We start from the raw sequence: 14,803 nt of genomic DNA, 5'->3' as shown, positions 1-14,803 counted from the left end.
TGGGAATCAAACGGGGGTTGCAAAAAAAATAATATCAACGTGATTAGATTAGTACCTGCGAGGATTGAGAGTCGCAGAGGAAGATAGGTCTTTTTTAGGAACTCTCTCGGCTGGAGGGCAACTTCAGAAAAGGGGAATTCTCTCGGCTGGAGGGCAACTTCAGAAGTGGGTGGCCCTTTTAATTTTTAGATTTAGTAGAGGTAAAAAAAAAAAAAAACAAATCATGAGAACAATTTTCCTCTATCCATATAATTTTATTTTGATTATTAAATAAATTAATATTAATTAAAAAAAAGTTATTGTTATTATATATTTTTAATAAAATTTTAAAAATTAAATCTCAAATAAAATATTCATATGAATTAATTTAATTTTCATTTAAAATATAATAAAATATGTTTTAATAAAAGTATTTAAAATTTTTTTAAATAAATATTATCTTCAACAAATTGGGTCATCTTCATCTAACAATATAATGAAATCACATCGATCTCTTTTACCAATATATCTTTGTTTATGATATTTTTCTTCTTAATTATATATATGTCAATTACACTTACAAGATAACTTTAAAATATGTATTTTTACTTATTTTATCATTTTTTGAAGTTTTTTCAAGCATTCCTATTAATTTTAAATAATTTTCACTCTATCGATATTTGTGAAAAAATATCCACTGATATTTCTCCGATATTTCCGAGATATACCCGTAAAAACCGATATTTCAATCCTTGCCGATAACTACCAATTGGTTGCTGGTTCTTATAATTTCATATTCTTTTTTCAAGTAACATCTTTGTAGATTTTGTGTTCCTCTTTTTTCAAGTAACATCTTTGTAGATTTTGTGTTCCAATTTTTTCCGTGCTATGTATATATTGAGAAAGTGTCATCGGTGTGTGTAATGTAGATAGAAAGAATAAATTATCTAATTTTGCAAATAAATAATCCATTTTTTAATTAAAAAAATAGTATATATTAAAGAAATATGAAAAAAAAAATTGGAAGGTTTTAAAAAATATGGCAATAAAATATTAAGTATATGAATATATTATTTAATTTTTTTATAAAAAAATAATATATATAGATAACCTTTTATTTAAATATAATTCAAAAAATCATTTTATCTTCTAAACCAATAAACAAGCGGATAAAGATACAATAAAAAGGAAACAAATAAATTAAGTGTGATATATTATTTATTTAATTTTAAATTTGAGTTGAATTGGTAATTATCATTATTATCATTATTATCTTTTAATATTTTAAAATTAAATCAATAATTTTTTAAGGGGAAAAAATTTAATTTCCATTTTTGTTTTTTATTTTCCTAAATTCTTAAGTACACCATGGATTGGAATTAGGGTTTACTCCTTTATCCTAAACCTAATAGGATTAGGAATTGGGCTTTGTCCTTCATTCCAAACTTAGTAGGATTACAACTAGTAGGGTTTTGCCCTTCATTCCTATATATGCGTTAGATTTTGCTCATATGTTAAAAAACCCAATTCTTTTGGATCATCTTCTTCTGCCCGGAAGATTACCTCACAACTAGTACTATAGTATACATTATAATGGCGGCTTTGTCCTCGAATTCAAGTTTAGATTGGGCATCACTTCCCATGGAAGTTTTCCATTCGATTTTAGATAAATTAGAGTTTGTGGCGGACTGTATGAGTTTCAATGCGGTTTGTACAGAATGGCGAAATGCATCTTGTGAAAAACTTGAGCAAGTGCGAGCTAACCATAAACGTCATTGTTCTGACCACCAACAGCTCCCATTGCTCATGGTTCCTACCTCAGATTCTAGCAGGGAGAGGTCTGCTTTATTATATGACGTCACACAAAAAGGTGGCTGCAAGTTTTATTTACGCCTACCTGAAGCAAGGTGTCGGGGATCTTCTCATGGCTGGTTGATTGTGGTTGATCCATCTTTTAAGGTAATCCTCGTCAACCCACACTCTCGAAAATTCATTCATCTTCCTGTCCTCCAAAGATTAGTATTTGAAACAGGTTCCAACTATTTACTTCATGCCCTTATCCCTTTTAGATGTGTATTGTCTGTCGATCCTGATGAGAACCCGAATGAGTATGTACTCATGGTAATATATGGTTCTCAAAATAGGCTAGCATTCATCAAATCTGGTGATACACATTGGAGTTATATTGACAAAAATCATTGTGATGATTTAAATTTTTTTACGACTACTGATTCTGACTCCATATTTATTGATAGAGAGTCATGGAATTTAAAGGATATTGTTTATAAGGATGGGTTATTCTATGTATTAGAACAACAGGGTCAGCTTTTATCCTGTGATGTGAGTGGCACTTTAAAAGTGGAGAGGGTTACTCCACCCGATACACTCCACTGGACTAACAGGGATAAGACATATTTAGTAGAATCACCTCAAGGACATCTTTTCCGGGTTATAAAGGTCGTCGACGATGATAGGACCACGGTGGGATTTGTGATTTATAAGTTAATATATTCTTTGGGGAATCCCAGATGGACGGAGGTTAAGAGCTTGGGCGATGTTGCCTTATTTTTGGGAGATAATCATTCCATTTCTGTCGTTGCATCTGATTTTCCGAGTTGTCAGCCAAATTCTATATATTTTTGCGAACATTACCATGAATTCTATTCTTTACCTGACGACCGATACGATGTGGGAGTCTTCAGTTTACTTGATGGGACTATTACACCAATTTATCCATATTCTCGCAAGATGATGCAGCCACGCAGGCTGATGTTGTGCTCATTTTGGTTTTCGCCGTGCCCTGCTCACTTAAAATCTATCCAACGCTGTAAAGAAGAAGATGTCCATTATTGTCATATATTTGTTTATGCTTGTCGTTTCTTCAACGGAAGAATTCATTAAAAACATTGGTTATATTGTTTTATAATTTATTTTGCCAATCATTTGTTTTTCTATATTTTTTTCTTCATACTGCTATGATTTTAAAATAAAATATAAACAAGCTATTAATATATTTTTTTGTTAATTTATATAAAAAATTTGCGACAATAAAGAAATGATTTTTCTCTTTTTTCTATTTCTGACAAAACCATAAATAATGAAAATTTTGAAAATATATGAATTTTTAAATAATTTCCTTTTATATTTAGGTTTTTAAATTTTTATGATCATTAAAACATTAAATTTGACTCACCACTTTTTTTCTCCGGTTCCTTTACTTTTGGCTTTCACTTTAATGATTAAATTTTAATTTCATAATTTGATAATTGATTTTATGTAGAACTCATGTAGGCCATTGTTTCAAAAATTGAAGAATATTTTTGTGGATTCACAAACATTTGCTTTTATTCAAGAGTCCCAAGGTGGTCAGCATTACTGGAGGAAGATGAGGAAGAGAACCCCTAGCTTAAGGGTGAAACATCCAAACAAGAACTTTGATTTGAGCTTAGAGACGCTGTCTGTGTGAAAGCTCTGTTTTGTCTCTGAGAATAAGTTTTTGGTTTGATCTTCCTCGTGACTCAGATGAGTGAAAGTGTGTTTTGCCAAGGCGGTTAATGTAAACATGAAGTTGTATATTATTTTGTCTTTCCACAAAATTCTCTTGCATGAGAATATTCTACATATGGATCTCCACAACCAAATAGACTGAAAAAAAAAAGAGTGAAAAGAGGATACCTCATAACCAGTCTTTTGCATGCAGTTGACAAAACCTTCAGAAACTGCTTGTTTTCTGAAAGAACCTGCAGATTACAGATGATATTGAAAAGCTTATTTCTGCTGTGGTTGCGCAGGGTGGTGGCAACCAGTCGGATGACAGACCCAAAGAACTAGTACTGACTGATATGATGTGTTCATTGATGCTCAACTATCAGAATTTAAGGTCACAGAAAATGTTGACATGCAAACAATTAGAAAATCATCATCTTCTTTGGTGTGCAGTTCATGGGGTCAATCCAGCCCAGGGGGTTGAGGAGGTTGAGAAGTGAGGTCAACATGATCCATCCCTGCACTGATCTCTCATAGTCAGAAGCTTAGCATTGTAGTTGAATGTAACAAAAAATTTGCCATCTTAGAAAATTATAATCTCATCCTTGATTCATAGACACCAAAATGATGGTGTAACAAACGTGGATGCTTTCCCTCAATCTTAATAGGAGCCTCAGGTTCATAAAACCAAGATGAAATAAATAGGATAGGAAATACTAGCAAAAGAAAAAGTGAAGAGAATGACTCCAGACATAAGATATCTGATTTCCATATAACGAAGAGATCCAATACCCTCTTTTAACTTCTATCCTGATGACCAATTGATAAGATCTTTCATTATTGGGGTTGAAGATGTTAGTAGAAATATGAACAGAAGGAGGGAGGAGCACCATGGAGAGAAAATGGAAAGATAATTTTCCCTGTATTTCTTTAACACTGAACCTGTATCTTAACTAAGAAATATTTTGTAATGGATGTTGCATGGACCCAGAAAAAAGAATCACACAGGAACGATTTTCCCCACTAGATGAAGAAGAGAAACTATTCAATATCATTGTAGACCAAATTAGCTTGAAGGTTGGATGTGTGAAGGAAGAATTTCTAAGAAATGGGTTTTAAGGTTACATCATTAAATGATAAACACCAAATTCTCCCACTCTACAAACTCAAAATCCAACAGTTTTCTCATTTGAAAGTTTAATCACAGTAAGAACAAACTCAAAATCCAACAGTTTTCTTATTCAAAAGTTTGATCACATTAAGATTCTTCTCCTCTCTCCCCCATCCAACTCAGCACCAAAAGTTTAAGCAAACATGAATGCATATAACAAAGGCAGATTCCTCAACAGACTTGCAACCCAGTTGATTGAGTTGTACAGAAAAGAAACTAAGACAAATTTGAAGTTTAATATGACAACTGAATTCCAAAACCCTACACACATATGCCAGGGGAGGGAGGGAGAGAGAGTTGGAATTCTTGAGAGAAAAAAATATCAAACTGATACATTATTATTTGTTGGTTCCAGATTATTACCACTTAATCTTTTTTTATATAGAGAGAGAAATACAATACAGACATCTAGTCATACCAGGAAATTGGGAAATAATATAGAAAGAAAGATGATCAGATGAACAGATGAAAAGATGAGATCAACAAGCATAGAAACTTTGAAAATAATTTAAGAACTCACACAAATGGGAATTGAGAGCTTAGAGCTGTACCTGAGAAACCCAGACTTACTTGTCTGCCACATACTCTCACCTTCCTCCATCAAATTCCTTGTGGAGAATGGCTATAAAGAGCTTAATTGATGAACCCAGTTTCAACCATTCCAAACTCATCTTTGGCTTCAAACTGGAGTTCACTGCATGAATCAAAAGAGAGGATGAGGAGTAAGATAGGGGATTAGGAAGCTCCTATATCTTTACCGTCTTCTTGTGGAGTCAAATAGAAGTCCAGAAGTGATAATGACAATAAAACATCAATAATAAAAGCCAAGATGACTAAAAAAAAAAAAAGAAGAAAGCAAACTCAGATTTACATGAAAAACTCTTAAATTTTTTAAGGGATAAAACCAACAACTCCAATAAATCTCCACAATGTCAAAATAAATAGATAACATAAAGTTTTCTTCATTGAATGACAACAGATGATTCAAGGAAATGAGATGCCAACTCTTGGATAGAAAGAGGAGGCAATGTCACCAAATGGGGTAACAAAAACAAGAAGAGTCAGAAGATTCTTACCGAATACGATGGTAGCAAAAGCCCCAAGAATGAGCAGGAATGATGCAAAAACAAGCATTGTGGATTTAGAGCCACAGCAGACCTGGCTTCAGCACCGCTTTAATCCTTCATCCCTCAACTCTTTTCTCTTGTTCAAGAAGAAGTTTAAACATGAAAAATAGAATAAGAAAGAAAACCTTGGCCCCTCATCAACCACTTCCATAAGGACTTGAGAGGGTTACCCTCCAAAGCAGAATAGTGCTGTAGGCATGTGAAACATGTAGTTTGAGAATTAGGAATCAAATTTGAACTCCTGTAAACTCAAAATTTTATTTTTTAAACCGTTTTTATAATTGTGGGAAAAACCCCAGCACCTCTAAGCTAGTACAGACTAATCAGACTCTCCAATGTATTGTATATCTCCTCCGTTCTAGGATGTGTTTTATCAACAGAATAGAATTGATGAACTTGGTTGTCAATTTCAATCCAACTGCAACCAGGGGTCTTGTGGGCATTCTGCTCCTTCAACACCTTCCGAACCTTCCGAACCTCATCCCACTTGCCTAGCTCCCCATATATATTTGCCAACATTATACCATAACCACCATTATTTGGATCCATATCAATCAATTTTTTAATGGAAAATTCAGCCAAATCTGTGTGGCCATGAATCTTACATCCATTAAGCAAAGAGCCCCAAATAACCTCATCAGGTTCAATTCTCATTCCCCTTACAACCTCCATAGCTTCTTCAAACTGACCTGCACGACCAAGAAGATCTACCAAGCAACCATAATGCTCAATCTGAGGTTCTATCCCATAATTTTGAGTCATCAGCTCAAAATAAAGCCAACCTTTTTCAACCAAACCCCCATGGGTACAGGCATTCAACAAGCCAATAAATGTAACTTCATCAGGTTTTACACCACTTCCACATGTCATCATCTCCTCAAACACACTTATTGCATTCTGACTTTGCCCATGGAGGGCGAGACAATTGATCATGGAATTCCATGATGTCAAGCTTCTCTCCAATGTCCTATCAAAAACCCTTCTTGCCTCTTTCAAACATCCACATTTCCCATACATATCCACCAGAGCATTAGATACAAATGAATCCAAACCAAGCCCATTTCTGTAAACATAACCATGTATCCATTTACCAAGCCGGAGCATACCAGTGTGACCACAAGCTGAGAGTGAGCACACAGCAGTAACCTGATTTGGCCTATTTCCTTGACCCCAAGCTCCCGCCTCAACGGCAATCATTCTCCTGAAAAGTGATAACGCCTCCATGAACAACCCATTCTGTGTGTAACCAGCAATCAAAGCGTTCCAAGACGGCACATCCCTCTCGGGCATTTCCTCAAACAACAATACAGCATTCCCAATCTGTCCAAGCCTCGTGTACCCAGAAATCATAGCTGTCCAAGACACAACATTCCTCTCAGTCATTTCATCAAACAAGAGACGCGCACTTTCCACATCAGACCAAAACCTCAAGTAGGCATCAAGAAGAGCTGTTTGCACAACTGGGTATTGTTCAAAACCCGACCTCAGCACCTGACAATGCACCATTCTCGCACTCCCCGGCCCCACGACCTGGGTGCACGACTTCAAGACATGAGGGTAGATAAAATGGTTGGGCCAAGGCCGACGGCGACGAACCATGTTGCGGTACAAAAGAAGGGCTGAAGTGTGATCAGAATGAGAAGCATAAGCAGTGATCATTGCAGTGTAGAGGTAGACATTGGGGGATTCGACGTGGTCGAAGATGAAGCGAGCGTAGGAGAGATTGGAGAGGGCTAGAGTGCAGAAGCGGAGGAGCTTGAAGGCGTAGAAATGAGTCTGGGCATGGCCGAGAGTGATGAGAAAGGCTTGGAGCTGCTTGAGATGATTGAGATGAATGCATCTTTCAAGGAGGGCTAGGACAGAGTTGTTCAGATTGAGTTGATTTTGGGGAGGAGCCATGTTCTTGAGTTCTTCAGAACTGCTACGGCGCTTTGAGCTCCGAGTTTGTAACTGGACAACTGAAAGTTTAACTGAAATGGGCCCTGCTTTGGCTAGCTAAAAGTCAAAAAATGCATTACATGAATCATGATGTATAGATTGCGTAATGGAAATCATAACCCTTACGTAATTTATGTTTTTAGACAACTTTTTCTATAACAATTTTCAAAAGATAGAATTTTCGTTAAGGGAAAGTGACCCTGTATAACAAGTGACAACTGTTTTTAAATACACTTTTCCTTATTTTCAAAACAAAAAATTAGGAAAATTAGTTTCATAACAATAAATAAAAAATAAAAAATAAAAAAGTTTTCGAGGAATGGTATTTTTAAATGCTTTCAATTGTTTTCACTTGTTGTTCTGAAAAATAAAGTGATATTGATAAAAATTATTTTTTGTTTTTAAATACACTTTTCCTTATTTTCAAAACAAAAAATTAGGAAAATTAGTTTCATAACAATAAATAAAAAATAAAAAAAAAGTTTTCGAGGAATGGTATGTGTTCTAAAAATAACATTTATATAATGTATAATTATTTTTTAAAATAATTACAAAAAAATGAAAATAACTTATAACAATTAGAAGATTGTTGAAATATTATGACCATATTTGATAATTGTTTCTAAAAAATAATTTTTCAAAACAATAATATTTTGTAAAAAATAAAAAACATGTTTCAGAACTTAAAATGTTTTAAACTTGTTTTTAATGTTTTAAAAATAATTTTTATATCTAATGTTTTATTTTTAAATATCTTACATATTTCTATAATTGTTTTTTAAAATAACCCTCTAAAAACAATTAAAAGATATTCCCAAAACACTTTATTTAAAAACAAAAAATAGTTTTTTATTATTAAACGTATTTTTTTTAGAAATAGATTGTTTTCAAAAATAGTTATCAAATAGATCTCATATATTTTTTTTTAATAATAAAAAACTTGTTATATTTTCTGGTTATCAAATATGTTTTTTTTTTTGTTAGAAATAATGAAAAATTGTTTTAAAAAATAATTATCATGCATAGCGTAAGTTTTTAGTATGGTTTTTTAAAATATAAATTAATAAAATTTTATTTTATTTGAAAACTAAAATATAAGAAATGGTTGTTTTTAGGAATATAATTTATTTTAAAGCCAACATGTTTTCAAAACAAATTCTTTAAAAGAAAAATACTTTCAATCAAAAATATTTTTTGAATTAGAAAATTAATTTTTGCATATTCAAAAATGGTTTTTCAATATCATAAAAAATGTTGCAAATTTTCTTAAAGCTTATTACACTATGTCTAATATATACATTGTTCAATTAGTTTGATTTAAATCAAACTAAGCTGATTTAAATGGTTTTCATGCATCAAGGCTAAATTAATTAAACTTAATGAGAAATTGATCTAATTAATTTGGTTTGGTTTAATAAATTTAATTCAATTTACTTCATTTTGGTTGGTTCAATTTGATTTAAAAACATAAACCATTTTTTTTTTCTTTTTTTCTTTTTAATTTGAGCCAAAAAAAAAAAATTGTGTTGTAAAACAAGGATAAATGCAATGCAAATAAAGTAATATAGATAAATTATATATTACTTTGATAATAATATATAATAGGGAAGAAGAAATCATAAAAGAGAATTGAGAAGGTTGAGAGAATGAAAGACAGAGAGAATGAGAGAAAGTAAGAAATTTCTTTCTTGCTTAGAAGTTCATATCATAGAGGATAGGAAACCCGCTTTCCAAATGGTTTCCATTAATATTCCCATTAATGAATATTAATGGAACTCATAAATAACATTAATGGTTTCCATTAATGAGTATTAATGGAAGTCATATATAATATTTAATTAACATTTATTATAATTAATGTGGTGGTATTCATTACTTCAGTTATAACACGGATGTCCACCACATTGATGAATATGTTTCATTAAAACCTTGTTAGTAAAAAAAACCCTATGGGAAAAACCTAGTGAAGGAAAAAAGTATAATATTCTTATAATTCTTTAAGTTGCTTTTGGTATGTTAGGACTATCTCGTTAAAAACCTTGTCAGTAAAACCCAGTAGGACAAAATCTGAATGAAGGGAAAAAAAGTACAATACACTAACACCCTTTTATATGCATACTTCCCCTCATGTCGATATCCTTTAGTTGACGCATTCCAATCTTGTGTATTAACTTCTTGAATGTTAAGGTTGACAATGATTTTGTGAATAAATTTGCTAGATTATCACTTGAGCGTATTTGTTGCACATCAATTTCACCACTCTTTTAGAGTTCATGTGTATAAAAGAATTTTGGTGAAATATGTTTAGTTCTATCTCCTTTAATATAACCCCCTGCTATCTGTGCATGCATGCAATATTATCTTCAAATAATATTATCAGGTCACCTTTGATAGAGAAGAGTCCACATGATTCCCGAATATAATGGATCATAGATCTTAGCCATATACATTCATGACTTGTTTCATGAACTGGTAGTATTTTTGAATGATTTGATGGTGTGATCATTATTTAACAGATCTTCATGAAATAACAGTATCATTGCAATTAAACACATACCCTGTTTGTGACCTACCTTTATGTGGATCTGAAATATATCCTACATTTGCATATCCAAACAATTGTTGCTTTGATTCCATTGAATAAAATAGACCCATATCAGTAGTTCCGCGAAGATAACACAATATATGTTTGATACCATTCCAAAGTCTTCGAGTTGGAGCGAAATTGTATTTTGCTAATAAATTGACAGAAAAAGCAATGTCTGGACGTGTACAATTGGCAAGATACATAAGTGCACCAATAACACTAAGATATGGTACTTCAAGACTGAGTAATTCTTCATATTTTTCGCAAAGACGAAATGAGTTTTTTTCACATCAAGTGATCGGACAACCATGGAAAACTTAAAGGATGTGTTTTATCTATATAAAAACGCTTCAAAACTTTCTTAATGTATGTTGATTGTACTAAAACTCCATTTGGAAAATGATTGATCTGTAGGCCGAGACAAAATTTTGTTTTTCCAAGATTTTTCATCTCAAATTCCTTTTTCAAGTAATTTGTTGTTATTGTGAGCTCTTCAAGAGTTCCAACAAGATTTAAGTCATCAACATACACTGTAATAATTGCAATTCCAATTTCTGATTTCTTAATAAAGATGCATAGGCATATAGGGTTATTCACATACTCTTCTTTTATCAAGTATTCACTAAGGTGATTGTACCACATGCATCCCGATTGCTTTAATCCATACAAGGATCGTTGTAACTTGATTGAGTACATGCTACGAGGCTTTATACTGTTTGCTTCAGGCAATTTAAATCCTTCAGGGATTTTCATGAATATATCATTATCCATAGATCTGTATAAATATGTTGTAATAACATCCATGAGACGCATATCTAGTCCTTCTGAGACTACCAAACTAGTCAATAAACGAAATGTGATTGTGTCCATGACTAGAAAATATGTTTCCTTGTAGTTAATATCAGGTCTTTGCAAGAAACCTTGTGGTACTAATCGCGTTTTATATCTTATGATCTCATTATTCTCATTGTGTTTTCGTACAAATACCCATTTGTACCCAACAGGTTTTACATCTTCAGGTGTTTGGACTACAGGTCCAAAAACTTCTCATGTTGTTAATGAGTTTAACTCTGCCTACATGGCTTCTTTCCATTTTGGCCAATCATTTCTATGTCGTCATTATTCCACATTTCATGGTTAAGGATCTTCATAATTTCTTATGATATCGGAGGCCACTTGGAAAGCAAAAATATTGTTAATAACAATATTATTTCAGTCCCATTTTTCTCCCGTGTGTACATAACTTACTGAGATCTCACAATTTTTAGTTACATGTGCCTTTTTAGAGGCTTTCTGCATTATTTGTACTTCTTCTGGGGTTATAGATTTATCAATTTTAAACTGATCAATCATTTTGATGGTCTATTTTAGATTGTCAAGTTTTTCTTGAGTTCTCTTCTTCTGGGGAGTTACATCATTTGAGCTGACAGGCCTACCATGCTTCACACATATCTTGGATTTATTTGTTAACTATCATACAGGGACATCAATCCATGTTGGAGTATTTGTTGTCTGGATATATGACTTTGTCATTTTCTTTGTATCAATGATGCATCTGGTAATTGATTTGCAAGATTTTACAAATGAATGATCCTTTGAACTTCTAGTTCATATTGGTTTATATGAGAGAGAGGCGAATGGGGAAGGAGGAGAGTTCTACATGGTTGGGAACCGGTCGTTACAAATGGTATCAGATTCGATCTTCGACCTCGGTGTGAGGGTTTGTTTGGTCCTGTAGGGATGTTCGTCTGTTTGGCTCCGCAATCCCATGGGACACAACGAGGACGTTGTGTCTGCATAGGGGAGTGTTTGTGACATCCCACATCAGATAGGGGGAAAGTTTCTAACGTTATATAAGTATGGACTCCTCGTAACACTATAATCGTGTTTTAAAGCCGTGAGGCCCCTTTGGGTTCAAAGTGGACAATATCTACGCGGTTGGGAACGAGTCGTTACAAATCGTTTTTCATAAGCAAAGAAAATGTTCAAACATATTTTTCATACAAAATATATGTTTGATCCATGCATGGGAGTAAAAATAACATTTTTATACTTTTCAAAATACAATATAAAAGAAAATTATTTCATTTTACAAAATCTGCATTACCGCACCTAACCATGTAAATATTGTTCGCTTTGGGCCCAAGGGGCCCCTCACAGCTTTAAAACGCGTTTACAGGGTTACGAGGAGTCCATACTTATATAGCGCTAGGAACTTTCCCCTCTATCCAATGTGGGATGTCACAAACATCCCCCCATGCAGACACAACGTCCTCGTTGTGTCCAACGGGTTTGCAGGGCCAAACAAACCCCCACACCGAGGTCGAAGATCAGCTCTGATACCATTTGTAACGACCCGTTCCCAACCATGTAGATATTGTCCGCTTTGGACCCAAAGGGGCCCTCACGGCTTTAAAACGCGTTACCAAGGTTAAGAGAAATCCATACTTATATAGTGATAGGAACTTTCCCCCCTATCCGATGTAAAGTGTCACAATTGTAGCCATTGTTGTTTTCTTTATAGTTTGGTATGTTTTGAGAGGTATTGACAATGTTGTTTTTGTTTTTTTTTTTTTAATTGTGTTGTTTGTGCGAATATCAAGTTGTGATGAGGGCATCAACTTTTGTTGGATTTGGGCTCTTAAGACTTGTTTCATAGTCTAAAGCCTCCAGACTAATTCTTTAAACAAGATGGGTGACTTTTTGGCATGTAAAGCACCTTTAAGCTCTTTGTAGCCATTAGTGAGACCATTAAAGCATGTGAACCATGATTTCTTCATCACTCAAATTATGCCCAATCATAGCAAGATCATCAATAATGATTTTAATGGACTACATGAATTCAAAAATGTTTTTTCCTTCTTAACTAACCTTAGTGAGAGAATCAATGAGACCAACCATCCAAGTATTGGATTTGTTGGCATAAGTAGTTTTGAGTTTGTTCCAAGCCTCCTAAGCACTTTTGCACTGTGACACGAGTGACCCCACTAGTCTAATAACAACCATTTGGATTGCAAGGAGTAGTAGTTGATCCTGATGAATCTAATTTTTATACTTTAGATCATCAATTGGTAGGCATGGATAGTTTCCATCCACAAATCCCATGAGATCATATTTAAGGAAGAAATTCGTCATTTGCAAGTTCCACATTGAATAGTTTCCTCATTTCAATAGTTTTTAAGGAATGAGAATGGTTATGTTGATCGAGATAACTTATGAAAAGAAATGGCTTGAAGAAGAATTTGCATTGTTAGACATAACCGTGACTTCATTTGATTCAGCCATGGTTGAGAGTTTAGACAAGATGAGAATGGAGCTTAGGGCTCTAATACCATAAACAGATAAGGCAATTAAGTTGAAAGTAATTGGTTTTTTTTTTTTTTTTTTTTTTTTTTGTGTTGATACCAAGCTTAAAATATACAGTTGAATTGCCTAATAAGATAAAAAGAAATCGATCTTAGATTTTGAATAAATATACACGTAATTGAAGGGTGAATATTACATATTAATTTCAACATGTGCCCGCATGCACAAATTTCAAATTTCAACCAAGAAGTGCAATAAGACACGTTTTTCTTCACCTTTAAGTGGGCAATCAAGCCATATGAAAAGAGGAAATGTTGGAATTATGATATCATGATGAACATATATGTTTGAATCACCAACCTGCTTGCGCCGATATTTAAGTAACCAATGAGGGGCAATATATAATGGGGGAAGAGAGGGAGAGGAATGTGGGAGAGTTATTAAAGCATGTAGACTCTAGCCAACTATTTCATGCCTCAAGTCTCAAGATGATTGAGATCATCCGCATTATGTGCACAAACAATGACTGAATTCTCTACTGTTATAGTCATATCCTCAAGCTCTTCAAAGTCATCATCTTGTCCAAAAAAAATAAAGAAAAACAAATGTTATTCTAGCATCACAAGTCAAAAGACAATTTCATTGCCGAAAATGGTATTCTAAAGTCCCTCAAACTCATATCGCTATCCTTCAGGTAGCAACATCAACATCCATAATTTCATCATCTTCCTTGCTTTCACTATCTTCACTGCATAAAAAAAATTCATCAGAAGTACAAAACGGGTTGCTACATACTACTCAAAACAAAAAAGCATACCCAATTCTTTCAATCATAGTTAGTTTTTTTTTTTTCCTTTTAGAGTATAACATTTTTCGCATATATTAAAAAAAAACAAAATAATAGCAATAAGTAATATACTTCATTACAAGAATCCATGGATAACCCAAATGCCAAATTATTATAATAAAATGAATCCATACATATATGGACGGAAGGTATGGAAAACATGTTGGTAGGACTTTACTTTGAACAAAGCTAAACCAAAGAAAAACATGGGATCAAGCAGAATAAAAATGAGAGACAACATTTCCAATCTCATGACATATAAAAGAAATAAGAACCTCATTCCAAGAAGAAATAGCATACGAAACAAATCATTCAGAGATCTTTTCATTACTGGTAAGATATTTTCTACTGTCTTATTTCAG

General features: G+C 33.3%; 2 protein-coding genes across 4 annotated transcripts; one reads left to right on the top strand and one right to left on the bottom strand.

Moving 5' to 3' along the window:
- The first annotated feature begins 1,483 nt into the window (after positions 1-1,483).
- Positions 1,484-2,908, top strand: LOC104882795 (F-box protein At2g26160-like). The gene has a single exon (XM_059734866.1). It carries the CDS (start codon positions 1,573-1,575, stop codon positions 2,878-2,880), a length of 1,308 nt encoding a protein of 435 aa, XP_059590849.1. The 5' UTR covers positions 1,484-1,572; the 3' UTR covers positions 2,881-2,908.
- A 622-nt stretch (positions 2,909-3,530) lies between these two features.
- Positions 3,531-7,794, bottom strand: LOC100243058 (pentatricopeptide repeat-containing protein At1g33350). 3 transcript variants are annotated; one of them, XM_010667183.3, is made up of 3 exons: positions 5,713-7,794; positions 5,188-5,330; positions 3,531-3,988 (listed from the first exon to the last, which is right to left on the bottom strand). In XM_010667183.3, the coding sequence occupies exon 1, from the start codon at positions 7,660-7,662 to the stop codon at positions 6,073-6,075; it is 1,590 nt and encodes a 529-aa protein (XP_010665485.1). In that variant the 5' UTR covers positions 7,663-7,794; the 3' UTR covers positions 3,531-3,988; positions 5,188-5,330; positions 5,713-6,072. The 3 variants fall into 3 exon arrangements, with proteins under 3 accessions (XP_010665485.1, XP_010665484.1, XP_019071781.1); XM_010667182.3 differs by having other exon boundaries at positions 3,531-3,983; XM_019216236.2 differs by having other exon boundaries at positions 3,531-5,330.
- Positions 7,795-14,803: the final 7,009 nt, after the last annotated feature.

The sequence above is a fragment of the Vitis vinifera genome, chromosome 18 (genome assembly GCF_030704535.1).
Source record: "Vitis vinifera cultivar Pinot Noir 40024 chromosome 18, ASM3070453v1".
NCBI classification, from domain to species: domain Eukaryota; kingdom Viridiplantae; phylum Streptophyta; class Magnoliopsida; order Vitales; family Vitaceae; genus Vitis; species Vitis vinifera.
This window is presented reverse-complemented; position numbering and strand designations above follow the sequence as displayed.

Bases quoted from the DNA above. Each gene is read 5' to 3' on its own strand.
- LOC104882795 (XM_059734866.1), top strand. From the start codon at position 1,573: ATGGCGGCTTTGTCCTCGAATTCAAGTTTAGATTGGGCATCACTTCCC.
- LOC100243058 (XM_019216236.2), bottom strand. From the start codon at position 7,662: ATGGCTCCTCCCCAAAATCAACTCAATCTGAACAACTCTGTCCTAGCC.